This window comes from Tenrec ecaudatus, chromosome 6 (genome assembly GCF_050624435.1).
Source record: "Tenrec ecaudatus isolate mTenEca1 chromosome 6, mTenEca1.hap1, whole genome shotgun sequence".
NCBI classification, from domain to species: Eukaryota; Metazoa; Chordata; class Mammalia; order Afrosoricida; family Tenrecidae; genus Tenrec; species Tenrec ecaudatus.
The window spans coordinates 162,833,247-162,847,801 of record NC_134535.1 but is presented as its reverse complement, the minus strand read 5'-3'; the positions used below and the strand labels follow the sequence as shown (position 1 = coordinate 162,847,801).

Sequence of the window (14,555 nt, the reverse complement as noted above, 5' to 3'; positions counted from 1 at the left end):
GCTCAGAGTAGCAATGCCAGGAGTGGAAGGGGAAGGTGAGGGGAGAAAGGGGCAACTGATCATCATGATCTACATATAATTCCCTCCCAGGGGGATAGACAACAGACAAGTGGGTGAAAGGAGACATCAGTGAAAGACATGAAAAAATTATAATAATTTATAAATTTATCAATAGTTCATGAGGGAGGGAAAAATGAGTTGATACCAAGGGCTCAAGTAGAAAGAAAATGTTTTGAAAATTATGATGGTTACAAATGTACAAATGTGCTTGACACAATAGATGGATGTGTGGATTGTGATAAGAGTTGTATGAGCCCCCTATAAAATGATTTTTTTAAATATAAATTTTGATTCAGTATATTGTTTTAGGGTACAAAAGCAACCCCCAATCTCATATATAATTTAAGAAGAGCATTTATTAAGTCTTAAAAGATAACACAAAGACAGACATATCGTCTGGATCAGGGAAGCCATTAACATCTGATCCAAATGATGTCCAAGGATTCATAGCCACCCAATTGCTCAAAGAAGGCACGGGAAACAAAGGAAAATACCACAGATTCGTGATTGGTGGTACCAACTAGACCACGATTGCGACACATCTCTTGTTCAGCAGAAGGTGTTAAAAGCTTGATCCAGGAACTTCTGGCCTAAGCAGTCCAAGCAAGGCTGACAGGGCGTGACTCATGCCTGCCACCCTCTGTAGTACACCTTCCCTACTGTCCCTAGTACCGTGAACTCCAGCAATGACACATGCAGGCAAGCCTCGAAGATCAAGACTGCTCCCTCCTTGGGCTGCCTGGAAAAGGGCGGAGGTGATCTACTTTCTAATACCCTCTGCCTGAGGACAAGATTATCTATATACTTGGTGAGTGATCAGAAAGAATTCACTGGAAGCCCAATCGGCGTGGGGACCCTGCACATGAATATTGGGCCATCCATAGCCCTTTACAAACTGTGATGCCCAGAACTGAAGCTCTAGTACCAGGTTAGAACTGAAAATCCTCACCACAGGGGGAACTGGAATGAACTGGTTCAAAGACCTCAAAAAAAAAAAAAAGATTCTAAATGGTTACGGGAGGGAGGGGAAAAGAGGAGGTGATACCAAGGGTTGAAGTAGAAAGAAATATTTTGAAAAGGATGATGGCAACGTATGTACAAATGTGCTTGCCACATTGGGTTATGGATTGTTATAAGAGCTGTAAAAGCCCCCAATAAAATGATTGATTGAAGAAAAACTCTAATCAAGGCCCTTGTTTGTTAAATAAGGAGCTCAAGAGTGGCTCTGTGGATTAGACCTTGGACTGCTATCTGCTAGGCTGGCAGTTCAAACGCACCAGGTGCTCCATGGGAGAAAGATGAGGCTGTTTTCTCAGTAAAGATATATAGTCTTGGAAACCCTACATGGTTTATGATCCTAAATCTACTCAATGGCAGTGAGTGTTTGGCTTTTGAGCCAAATCAAAGAGCTCTTGATATCATCCTAGGGAGTGTAGAACTTGCACAGTGGAGTAATTGGTGTGAGATCGGCTCACACAGTTGTTTGAAAGATGAATGTGGAGAGGAGACTGCAAGGAGGTAAACGAGTGGTCAGACAGCTGGTGAAGATGCTAGATCAGCTTCCAGGGGAATGGGTCAGTGGAAGCAGAGGGGGAATTGTGTATGAAAAATAGGTATGAAGAGAAATTGACAAGGCAGTAGTAATTGATGGGATGGGATGATACTTAGATTACTGCCTCGGGGAGCTGAAATAGAAATATGGATGGAGGTAGGCTTTGGAAGATGATAATGAGCTCACGTTTTCTTCAGTTGGGTTTGAGATGTCTCGGGATGGAGTTGTAAGCTTTTTGGGGAATGTATATGAGTTGCTTCCTGGTCCTCTTTGGAGTTTGCATTTCTGGCTCTCGGTGCTTTTTTGATCGTGTACAGCTTTCTATATTTAACAAGGTAGCAGTGTGGGTCTGCCCCCATTGTAAGTTCTCACTGCAAGCTCTCACTGCAATTTCAGGTCTCAGGAGAAACCTAGAGACTTAGAAGTCCGGGCGTGTTCTTGGTGTCACAAGATTCTTAGTGGTCTGGGAAAGAATTAAGATGGATTTCAATATATTTGTGCTACAGTTAAAGAACACAATTGTGTTAGTCTGGGTACTTTAGAGAAACAAATCCACAGAAACTCATGTATAAGAGAGTTTTATATAAAGGGTAAGTATACATCAAGAAAACATGCCAACCCAGTGCTGCCCAAGCCCACAAGGCCAATATTAGCCCATGTGTCAGACACCAATCCACAAAGTCTTCCTCCATCTCACAAAGCACACACAATGATGCTGACTGCAGTAGGAAAGTGGAATCAGTGAACATGTAAACATCTCAGCGCTGGCAGGGTCTCCACATGACTGCTCCAGCACCCAGGGTGCATCGGGATAGGTCCATGTGGCTTTGCCTTGGGGATGTCTTGCAGGAAGTGAGCCTTGCCAGCTGAAGCAGGGAACTGGCTAAGGCAGCTGCACCCTGGTCCAATCATCAGAAAGCAAGAGACCGGAGAATTAGAAAGATGAGGCTCACCGAGCCATTTATTGCTCTACCCTTCAATTAACCCCACATGTGTTTATCGGCCAGGTTGGCACAAATAACTGTCTCAACAATCAATGTCACTAAATGACACATATAGAAATGATTGAGTTGATGTATGAGGGGGTACCCCCACTAAAAATGGGAAATAGCTCAGCTGAGCAGCCTTTCATAGTACTCATTTTCCCTTCCAGGTGAACATAAAGTAACTTGCTCTGAGTTAGTGCACCCAGTGGTGTCACCTGGGGAGGTTTTCTCTAGTCACAGTGAATTTTTTTTGTAAAAGCAGTTTTGCTCAAACTACACTTTGTGTGTGTGTGTGTGTGTGTGATGGCCAATTTAAGAGAACAGTGTGTGACTGTGATTTTTTTTTTCCTGCTTGGGAAAAGTGCTGCAGAATCTGTGTGATGTTGAATACACCTTACAAGGACAGTGCTCTGGGAAAAACTCAGATATATGAGTGGTTTTCTCATTTCTCAAAAGGTGAACTGTCAATTGATGACAAACCTCATTCTGGACATCTGTCAGCTTCCCAAATGAATGAAATATCCATAGTATTCATGCATTTGTGCTCTAAGGCTGACATTGAACCGTCGGAGAGATGGGAAAGTTGTCTGGACTAGCTTGGTTCAGACTGACCAGCATAAAGAGCATTGGTTGAAAACATCATTCTTTGAAAGAACAGTTTCGAAGCCACCGACACTTTTTTCCCCGAAGTTCATTACTGAGGATGAGACATGGTGCTATTCTTATGACCCTGAAAGCAAACATCAATCAAGCCATCATCCCCTCACCCCCCAAAAGCTCATCAAATGAAATCAAAGATCAAGGCGGTAGTTAATTGTTTCTTTGATGTGAGGGGAGTAGTGCATTTGGAGTTTATTTCACTAGGTCAGATTGTTAATCAAGCTTTCTATTCGGAGGTTCTGAAAAGATTGTTTAACAATGTGTGACAAAAAAAGGCCTGATTTGTGATGAATGGGGGACTGGTTTTGCCACCACGACAATGCACCTGCTCAAGTAGACTTCTCAGTGCACCAGTTTTTGGCAAAAAACAGCATGCTTCTCTTGCTCCATACACCTTACTCACCTGACCTTACCTAAGTAGGTAAGTAAGACACCGTGGAGGAAAGAAAAATTGCTGTCTACAGTCAAGAAGCTTTTATTAAAACAGGTCTAAGTAGCTCAAGAGGAACCTCCAAGGAACAACAAATGAACTCCAATAGAGAGCATCCGCACGGGTCTTTGCATGGCTTTTGGAGTAGAGAAAGCAAAAATAAAAATTCAAAAAAAGCTCAGTGACCTCAGAGCATCTGGTTTTATAAATTGCTCCACCAGCAGCAGACTTCCTCCACTCTTTTTTTTTTAAAAATCAGGCACGTGGAAAATGTTCCTATGCAAACAAAAGAATGAATACCATTAGGCACAGAGAGACATTTATGCAACTTGCTCTTTAAACATCTGAAATGACATGAGGTTGACGTGGTGTGGTGCACATAGGAAAAAACATACTCTACAGTGGTGTGGCTATCCCAAAGCTTGGGGAAGACAAAACCATCAACTACTGCACGGTAGAGAGATGACACTCTCTACTCCCATAAAGAAGTGTCCAGTGTCAGAAACCCACAGAGCCAGTTCTCCTCTGTCTTGTAAGGTCACTCTAAGCCAGCAATGGCTCCATGGCTGTGAGTGAAGGTAAGCTTGCTTATTTGGGACTGAGTCTAAATCTTTATCAAGCTGCTGGCAAAATCTTACAGACCCTGGTTTAAGCTACAGAGATGTTAGCTGTTTCACATATTTTATAGCTCATTTTCCCAGCAGTCCAGCCATGAAGGTATTGAGATCATGAGGAAGACAGGCCTCAGATTCCCAAGGTCACCCAGCTAGTAAATGCGGGCGCTGAACTTCTGACCTAGCTGAAACTTTCAAACTCTGTGTGTTTATTTGTTTGTCTGCCCCCACTGTAAGCTCTCACTGCAACTTCAGGTTTCCAGGGAGAAACCTAGAGACTTAGAAGTCCGGGAGTGTTCTTGGTGTCAGGTGCAATTAAGGTAGTTCTGACTCATAGTGACTCCATATACAACAGGACAGAACGGCCCCGGGCCAGTGGCATTCTCACAAGTGTTCCTGTGCGTCAATTCATTGTTGCCGCCCCTGTGTCAATCCATCTCATTGAGGCTTTTTTTTTTTTTTGCTTCTACTCCATTTTATCAAGTATGATGCCCTTCTTCGTGGACTAGTCTTTCCCGATAACATGCCCAAAGTCCTTGAGGCATTATCAAGCCATCCTTGCCTCTAAGGATCATTTTGGCCGTTGTTCTTCCAAGAAAGATTGGGTTATTCTTTTGACACTCCTTGGTAGTGTCCATATGCTTCACCAACAACATAGTTCAAATACATCAATACATCTTTCCTATTCAGTCTCCAACTTTAAAATGCATACAAGACAATTGAAAATACCATGGTTTAAAGATGGACACACCTCAGTTCTCAAAGTAACAACATTGCTTTACAACACTTTAAAGAGACCTTGTGCTGCAGATTTACCCAATCATTTCATCTCTTGACTGTTGATTTCATGATCATTGATTGTGGATCCAAGCAAGATGGAATTCTTGATAACTTTGATGTTACCTATTGGTCCAGTTGTGAGGATTTTGGTCTTCTTTACACTGAGTTGTAGACCATACTGAAGTTTGCAGTCCTTGATCTTCATCAGCAAGTGCTTCACATCATCAGGTTCAGAAAATAAGGTTGTGTTCATCTGCGTGTCACAGGTAGTTAATAAGCCTTCCTCCAATCCTGGTGCCACATTCTTCGTATAATCCAGTTTCTCTGATTGTTTGCACAGTATACAGGTCGAATAAACATGGTGAGAGGCTACCACAAGACTGATGCACACCTTTCGTGATTTTAAACAATGACCTAGTCCCTGTTGTGTTTAAACAACTCCCTCCTGGCCCATGTCCAGGTTCTGTGTATGTACTATGAAGTGTTCTGGAATTCCTGTTCTTCTCAAAGCTGTCCGTAGTTTGTTATGGTCAACACAGCCGAATGTCCTTGCACAGTCAAGACAACACAAGTAAACATCGTTCTGGTATTCGCTGCTTTTAGCCAAGACCCAGCTGATGTCAGCAATGATAGCCCTTATTCCACACCCTCTTCTGAATCCAACCTAAACTTCTGGCAGCTCCCTGTCAACACTAAATGATCTTCAGCAATATTTTACTTGCATGTGATATCAATGATAATGCTTTATAATGTGAGCATTTTGGCGGGGCACCCCTCTTTGGAATGGGTACAAATATGGATCTCTTCCAGTGAGTGGGCCAAATAGCTGTCTTCCAAGTTGCTTGGCATAGATGAGTGAATGCTTCCAGTGCTTCATCAGCTTGTTGAAACATTTCATTTGGCTTGCCATCCATTTTCGGAACCTTGTTTTTGGCGAATGATTTCAGTGCAGCATGGACTTCAGCACTCTTGGTTCTTGCTCGTAAGCTACTTCCTGAAATGGTTTAATATCGATGAGTTCTTTTTGGTACCGTGACTGTGTGTCCTTTCCATCTTCTTTTGATACTTTCTGTATCACTCAATATTTTGTCTATAGAATCTTGTAATACTACGGGGCTTGACTTTTTCTCCTTAGTTCTTTCAGCTAAAGATAAGCTGTGTGTTCTCCCTTTTGGGTTTTATAATGCTGTCTTTGCCTATTTCATTGTAATACTTTACTTTATCTTCTTCAGATGTGTTTTGAGATTTTCTCTTTAGCCCTTTGACGTCATCATTTATTCTATTTGCCCGAGGACTCTGTGATTAAGAGCAAGTTTCAGTGTCTGATGCTTTGTTTTCTTCAGGTCTGATGATCTTTTTATCAGCCCACAGCTCATCAAGACTTCTGTCTTTAGAGTGCAATGATTAAATAAGTTCTCGAGGCAGTCTCCATATTTGTGTGGGATACACCTCAAGGCCCTCTGGACTTATCCCTTCTGGACTTATTTTAATTTCTTCACCTACAAGATGAACTTACATATGAGCAGTTGATGGTTTGTGCCACAGCCAGCCTTTGGCCTTTGTAGCTGCTGATATTGAGCTTCTTCATCGACTCTTCCCAACGAATGTAGGAGGAGTCCACCAGTCTAGTCTTTGGGGCTGTTGAAAAAGTATTTGTGATGAAGAAGTCGTGGATCTTGCAAAGTTCTATCATGGGATCTCAAGCTTTTTTTTTTTCTATCACCAAGACTATATTTTCCAACGACTATTCCCTCCTCTTTGTTTCCAAGTTTTGTATTCCAATTGCCAACCATTATCAATGCATCTTGATTGCATGTTTGGTCAATTTGGGACTGAAGACATTGATAGGGTTCTTCAATTGCTTTATCACTAGCTTTTGTGGTTGGTGCATACATTTTAATATTGATTGTATTGATGGGATTTCCTTATATGCAGACAGACATTATCCTATCATAGACAGGCATTTTGTGATGATGATTTCTGTTTCTTTGTGAAAAGCTTCACCTTGGGAATAAATTACCACTAAGAAATTTTCTGATGTTTCAACATGCATGTTCTCGACCAAAATTAAAATGACTAAGCTGCTTAAAGTAGCAAAAGGTGATTATAGAACATTGATACTCCTTCGAGCTCTCCGTCTCTCATGCATGATGATTAATCCTGCAGTGCAGAGCCGATCTAAGTATTGTGTACAGGTGACAGTGTAGATTTGGGTCAGGACCACTGCAGTCAATTGGATGTTTCAATAAACCAAGTTGCACAAATATTTGACTTTCCAGAGCATATAGAAAAGTGTGTTTATACTATACTGTAATGTATTAATGATACTATAAAGTCCACTTCCAACTCATAGCAACCCTATATAAGAATTCCAAGACTCTGTGAAATCTTCATATGGACAGAAAGCCTCAACTGTCTCCCGCAGAATGACTGGTGTGTTTGAACCAACAACCTTGCAGTTAGCAGTTCATTGCTTACCCGACACCACCACCAAGGCAAAAAATTTAAAATATTGAAATTTGAAAAGATTTGAGGTATTGTGTGAAGTAACAAAATATGACACTCGGACATATGCTCTTGGATAAAAACAGCACTGATAGACTTGCTCAATGCAGGGTTGTCACAGATTTGTAAAAAAGACTGTCTGTGAATCTCAATAAGCAAAGCACAATAAAATAAGGTATGAATGTGCTGGGATTTAAGTGGACGTTTACGTACTTTGTGGGTGATGGCTTAAGAGTTTCTTCTCTACTGCAGCATGAACAGGCTGAACACTTTGCCTCGAGGATTTGGCTCGCTACCAGCTCTTGAGGTCCTTGACTTGACTTACAACAACTTGAATGAAAATTCTCTTCCAGGAAACTTCTTCTACCTTAGTAAGAAACTTTTAATTCCATAAATCTCTTTAGAATGGTACTTTGTGTTCTCAGGGTAAAATTTATTTGCTGGGACCCAAACGCTAAGTGGAATTATTGGACATATATACTTTTTTCTTTATAGATTCCTTTGTAATATTCCTTCAAAGCTCAGCAGTATGTATATTTGATATATAGTCATCTGACACCATTGGGATGAAGTGGACTTAGTAATGCCATATTAACTTTCTAATAGAGATTATGTACATAGATAAGACCAAGTTTCAAGTTTAGCTAAGAGACTTGATTTTCTTTTAAAGCTGTGCCCCCACAGGCCTATTGCTTCTTCCCATGTTGCTATTATCTTTTTGTAAGACATTTGCCATACACATTCCAATCAATTATTTACGAAGCGTCCAGTAATAAACGAGTAGCCTAGTTTTAAAATTTTTCAGCCAGGATTCTCATTTTATGTCTTTAAAAAGACACTTTATTGAGTTAGTTTATTTTGCCCACATGCAAGCATACATGAAGAATTTGTTCATTACAAATGAGTACCCTTTAACCTTTCACTTGCAAACCAAGTTGTTCTTGATGATATGCTTAAAAGTGAAATAACAAAAAAACCTTTGGGGACTCGTATACCAGAAAGACTTAAGAAAGTTTAGCTTCCTTAAGGGAGTGTTCTATTACTTCAAAATAGGGATATATATAATATCCAGGAATTCTGCGTTTTCTGAACTAGACTTTGAACTTTTTTTTAACCTCCTGCCTTCTCAATACACACCGTCTCTCCCAGACTTTTCTCAAGCACCTGAAACCAGCTGTAAAAGATTTTTTTGTGCCAGGTGTCTGGTTTGGGGTTTTAGAAACTGTTCTAGTTATATACATATGGTTCAGTTGAATTTAAAACATTGCCCTGAAATTAAACAAACTATGTAGAAAACATTTGTTATGTTCTTATACAGAGGTCCTGTCGGACCTAGCCATGCACCACGGTTTAAACCCAACTGGACATCATTATTGTAGTCCCTTTCCCTTCTCTTTCTTTCTGTCCTTGAGGCTGCGAAAACCAGTAATGGCAAGCAGTCTGATAGGGACATGGTGAGCTGGCCTGCGGGCTCTCACTCTTGAAAGACTCTTTCTTTTTCAGTATAGTTTTATTTACATGAAAGAGCCCCTTTGCTCTGTGTATTGATATAAGTGGCCCAGTGTCTTTCTTTGTTTTACTCTGGATGCAAATGGAGGAATAAACGGGGATCGGAAGCAATAGAGAAAAATAACTGTCTTTGCTGAGAATGTATGGAAACTCTGTGCCAACAATCCCCGGCGCCCACAATTGTTAATTGTGTCAGTCCCCTTGGATATAGATGTTTTCCTGAACACCCCAGCCATAGAGTAAGCCAGTAAATCTAAGTTTGACCTGCTTGTTATTATTGTGAGCCCTAGGTATGTCACAGGCTTTTCACCAAGGCAGGGTTATTAATCAGAGCTGACTCCCTTGTATTGATCAGACCTCAAACGGTTGGGTTCCATGCCACCTTGTTTATATATTGCTGTTTAATTTGCAGCCACCCTGCGTGCACTCTATTTAAGTGACAACGATTTTGAAATCCTGCCGCCAGATATCGGGAAGCTCACAAAGTTGCAGATAGTAAGTAATTTATCTAAATCCTTAGAAAATCAATTCACTCTCGCAGCCCTTGTAGGAGTAGAATCAAGTCAATTTGAGAAGGAGTAAGGCTTATTTCGCAGGAATAAACCACTACGCCCGATACGGTTTCTTGTTTATCCGCCGACACTTGTAAATAAATGGAAAGGCTTGGGCCTTAAAAGGAGAGAGGGCCCGGGAGGGGAAAGGGGTTGTGTTGAGGGGCCCTTTTTGTGAACATTGTTTTGACAACTCCTTGTTTACTTATATTTAGCTCAGCCTCAGGGACAACGACCTGATCTCACTGCCCAAGGAAACCGGGGAGCTTACTCAGCTCAAGGAGCTTCACATTCAGGGCAATCGCCTGACCGTTCTGCCTCCAGAACTAGGTAAGCTTGCTGACGAATCACCTTGGCTCTGAGTTTAATTAATAATAATTATCCAAATAGAGCGATTCTGACCAACTCTCTGTCTTGGCAAATGCCCTCCACAAAGATACTCCATTGCGGTTCTTCTGAGTATCATTTGTCATTGACCACAGTTCAGCGGGTCTGGGTTTGGCCTGTTCTGATGCTGTGTTCAGCTGTTCCACTGCCCAGTGTCCGGAAGCTGAGAAGATGACCTGCCTCCGTTCCCTGCTCAGCGGAGTGGAGGGAGCCTGGGATTATCTGTTAGGGTTGGATCCAGGCCTCCTCATAGCTGGAGGATGCTCAATCCACTCTCTGGATCCTGGTTGTCTTTTCTATGATCAGTAACTTTTATCACACCACCATTCTTTCTTTTCCAATTGCTTTGTAGTTTTACCGGGTAAATTATTAGTTACAGCAATTAAAATGCACCTTTCCTGGGCCTCAGTCTGATTCTCTTCTCTCTCACCCTCTCTCTTTTTTTTCCAGCATAGTTCATTTTATTTTTTAAATTTACTTTAAATATAATTTTATTGGGGGCTCTTACAGTTCTCATAACAATCCATATATGAATTGTATCAAGCCTATTTGTACCTCTGTTGCCATCTTCATTTTCTAAACCTTTACATTCTATTGGAGCCCCTGTTTCTCTTCTAATGCCGGCTTCAGTGAGGATTGTTAAGTGGGATCTGGCTGGGCACTCCTTATATTGCCAATCCTGGTAAACAGAATCCCAGAGCTGCGGCCATGGAGGCAACAGTCCTGAAATCCAATAGTGTGTTGCAGTGGGCAAAGCTGCTGCAAAAGACCTCTTTAAGGTGGTGACAAAGCAAAGAGGCCACTCTGAAGGCAAAGCTGTGCTTGACCGAAGCCCTTTCAGTCACCTCATATACATGAGAAAGTTAAACACTGAAAAAGGAAGACCAAGGAAGAATCGATGCCTGGGAATTAGTGCTCATGAAGAATATGAACTGCCAGAAGAACCAGTTTAGAAGAAGTGCAGCCAGGCTGCTCCTTAGAAGCGAAGGTGATAAGACTTTGTCCCACCTACTTTAGAAATATTATCTAGGAAGACCGGTCATTGGAGAAAGGACATCATGCTCGGTAAAGCCGAGGGCCGGCACACAAGAGGAAGACGCTCCGTGAGATGGATTGACCCAGTAGCTATGACCCTAGGCTCACACAGAGCAACGATTGTGAAGGAGGGGCAGGACAAGGCAGTAGTTCATTCTATTATGCGTAGAGCATAAACGGCGAGGCTAGAGTGTTGCTCTCAGGTGCCGTTGAAATTGATTGCCCCTCCAGTGATCCCATGGGACAGCGTAACACCATCTCCAATGAATCCATGGGACAGTGTAACACTATCTCCAATGATCCCATGGGACAGCGTAGAACCATCTCCAATGATCCCATGGGACAGCATAGAACCATCTCCAATGATCCCATGGGACAGCGTAGCACCATCTCCAGTGATCCCATGGGACAGCCTAGAACCATCTCCATAGAGGTTCTGCCACTGACCTTTATAGAAGCAGGTCACCAGGTCTTTCTCCCAAGAAGCCACTGGGTGGGTCCCACCTACCAATCTCAGTGAGTGGCTGACCACGGACCCAGTGTCCCACTTGGGCTCCTTTGTACTGGACCTAGCACCGCAAAATGAAGTCAGGATGGCTTCTGGGTCGATACCATTATTGCCATTCCGTTCCAAGCCAGCCGGCTGTCCCTGTATTCGCCCTGCTCCAGTCAACACTTAGGCAGGACAGGAATTTACTTTTGTCTTTTGGTCTAGCCCGTCCCTAAGGTGGTAAGCCAGAACTGCTTTTGACTAGCTCAGGAGCAGCGCTGCGTCCTAACATTCTCGAAGCTAATTGCAGCTGCCCTCCAGCACCCACTGGCTACACGGCTGCTTGGGGTGCATTTCATGGGGTAGATCATGCTCTCTGCCCTGTACATTTAGTGTTTTTCAATATCAGGACAAGCGTGTTTCATGTTTTTGAGATTTCCTGGAAAAACACATTTGCGATTTATTAAATGGACGTCTTGTCGCTAACAGTATTTCAGACCAGGAGAGGAATCTAGAGGAGCGCTGGTTTGTGAGACCACAGCAGAAGAAAGCCAGGGACTCGCCTGGGGTTTTCAAATATAATTTTACTATATTCCTCTTATCGTGCACCCTTGAATACACTCCTTTAACTGTCGTGTCTGGTGCCTGAAGAGTAAAGCACTTGCTTTGCTGTTAGGTTCAACGTACCTTTAGAGAATTAGATATTAGTTGGGCCTCTCGTTCACTCGTTCACTTATTCAGTCAGAGCTTTATCAGGTTCCTACTTTCAGCCTGGTCTTGTCTGCAAAGAGGTTCTATTTTTAATGAAGGAAATCGACTTCATCAGGAAATGTCTACTGGGCTCTGGCTCTGGGTTTTCTTTCCTGGGGAGGCAGCAAGCGTCAGATCATCCCTTTGGGAGCTGGTATTCCAGTTCAAGGGGACCGATCCTCCCGATTCCATCCCCACTGCCCGCACATCCATCCCAACTCATAGGCTTGCCAGAGGATGGGGCTGGGCTGTAGTTTCCTGATTACCCAGAGTCATCAGGAAAAATCTCACTTGTAATCCGGTGTCACCAAGCAAAGACCTAAAAGAGGGAGGAGCTCTTCCCAGTAGAGGCATTAGCAAGTGCCAGGTCCTAAGAAGGGCCCCTGTGTTAAGGTGTGGCTACACATCTCCTGTAACTGGAACTGAAGGAGTGAAGTGGAGAGTTGTAACACTGAGCTGAGATAGAAAGTGGTGACCAGGTCACAAGCGAACTCGTTAGGCTTGGATTTTGACTTTGATAGAGAAAGTATATAATAAGCTGAATATTGGCGCCTCAAATATTTCAACATCCCGGACCCCCAAAGCTGTGAATGTGTTCATTTACATGCTAGAGTGGACTTTGAAGGTGTGATTGAATCAGGGATCCTGTGATGGGCACCTTTTCTTGGATCACTCATGAGGCTCAGTGTGACCATAAGTGTTCCTCTAATCACAGTCCAGACTCCAAGAGCAGGAGATGGGGCTATGGAAGCAAGAGATGGCAGTGAACCAGGAGCCAAGGAATTGAGACCTCCAGGAGTTGAAAAGGGCAAGGCAGTGGATTCTCCCATGATGCCCCCAGAAGGAATGCAGTCTCTGGTGCCTAGATTTTAGCTCTAGGAGGCCCAGTTCAAGTCTCTGAGCTCTGGCACTCTAAGAGAGTACGTTTGCATTGGTTTCTAGACACTGCTTGTGGGAGTTTGTTCCAGATGCAACAAGAAACTGATACAGATGGGAAGACATTGGGAGGGTTTTGAGTGAAGGTATGGCATAGCCTTGCTTGCCGTTATCAAAATACAGGTGCACGCTACCACTGACTTTGTATCATGGTAGAGGTGAACACCGACTTTGCATAATGGTAGATGTGCAAATTAAGATCAGGTTCTAGAACTATCTCAAAGGTCAAACTAACAGGCTTTGATGGTGGTTTAGACGGAGGGATGAGAGGTCTAGGTTGATAGTGAGGTTTGTGCCCTCAGAAGTTAGAATGATGAGGAAGATTGTAGGATAGGAAGCTTAGGTAGATGGGAGCAGAGTCACTTAGGGGGTGAATTTTGGACCTCCAAGAGATGTCAAGAAAGCATGTAGATATTAGATTTTAGAGTTCGGAAGCGAGGTCAAGGCTGCAGATCTAATTGGGGGATGGTCAGCATCAGTTTCATGACACAGAGTGGATGATATCCTTTAGAGGTAACCCTAGAGTCCAGGAGACTGGACCTTGAAACATTGCAGGTCCTAAACAACGAAGCCAGGGCCATATTTGAGGTAGGTCTGGTTGCCAAGCAAATATTGACTGAGTAGGAACTGTGACTTCATCTGGTGGTCCCACAATGGCTCCTGGGTTCTCTGCCTGTATCCAGATGCTTTTACTTTGTAGGGAAAAGGGCTGGGTTTCTCTTCATTAAAGCCTATTAAACTCCTCACCTTTCCCCCTGACATTGACAGGTAGTTCCACCTGTGAAGGAGAGTGACTATATCTGATTGAAATCTCTGGAGGCTTAAATATCAGCTCAAGTCCAATCTCTTCCTAAAAAGTAGTGGTTTCATCCATTCCCCCCCATCTTGATGTTCTGGAAGAATTCATGTCTAGTGAAGTAGATGAAAGGCCTGCATTGGTGGAGAAGAGCAAGGGAAGGCAGGTGTTTCGGCCAGTCCTCGGGGTAGATGTAGACAGCCCAGGGCAGCCAGCCTCCAGGTGATTTCAGAGCGGGGCTGCACCTCATGGCTGGGTGAAGTAGTCCATTCTGCTTGTGCATTTTCCCACACACAGCAACTTGACGAACTGAAAGGCAGAGCTGTCCCGTGGGGTGAGCAGTTTGTGTTTCTGCATGGCTCTCTTTCCTAGAGTTCCCCATGGTTTCATTTCTTTGCCCGTGATAGAACCCTTTCTTGTGTTTTGGCTTCGACCCTGGGACCCCTTTCTCCTGCAGTTGACTTTGGAGAAGGGAATCCTACTGGTCAGCTCAGGGTGCATCTAAAGCAAAGTG

The 14,555-nt window shown here is 43.1% G+C and overlaps 1 protein-coding gene across 2 annotated transcripts in view; it reads left to right on the top strand.

Annotated features, from left to right (window-relative positions):
* The window catches only part of RSU1 (Ras suppressor protein 1), a 257,042-nt gene that overhangs the window by 73,209 nt on the left and 169,278 nt on the right, over window positions 1-14,555 (top strand). For both annotated transcript variants that reach the window (XM_075552447.1, XM_075552446.1), the window contains 3 exons: window positions 7,840-7,958; window positions 9,509-9,591; window positions 9,863-9,977. In XM_075552447.1, the coding sequence (XP_075408562.1) occupies window positions 7,840-7,958; window positions 9,509-9,591; window positions 9,863-9,977 (317 nt within the window). The remainder of the gene's footprint in view (window positions 1-7,839; window positions 7,959-9,508; window positions 9,592-9,862; window positions 9,978-14,555) is intronic.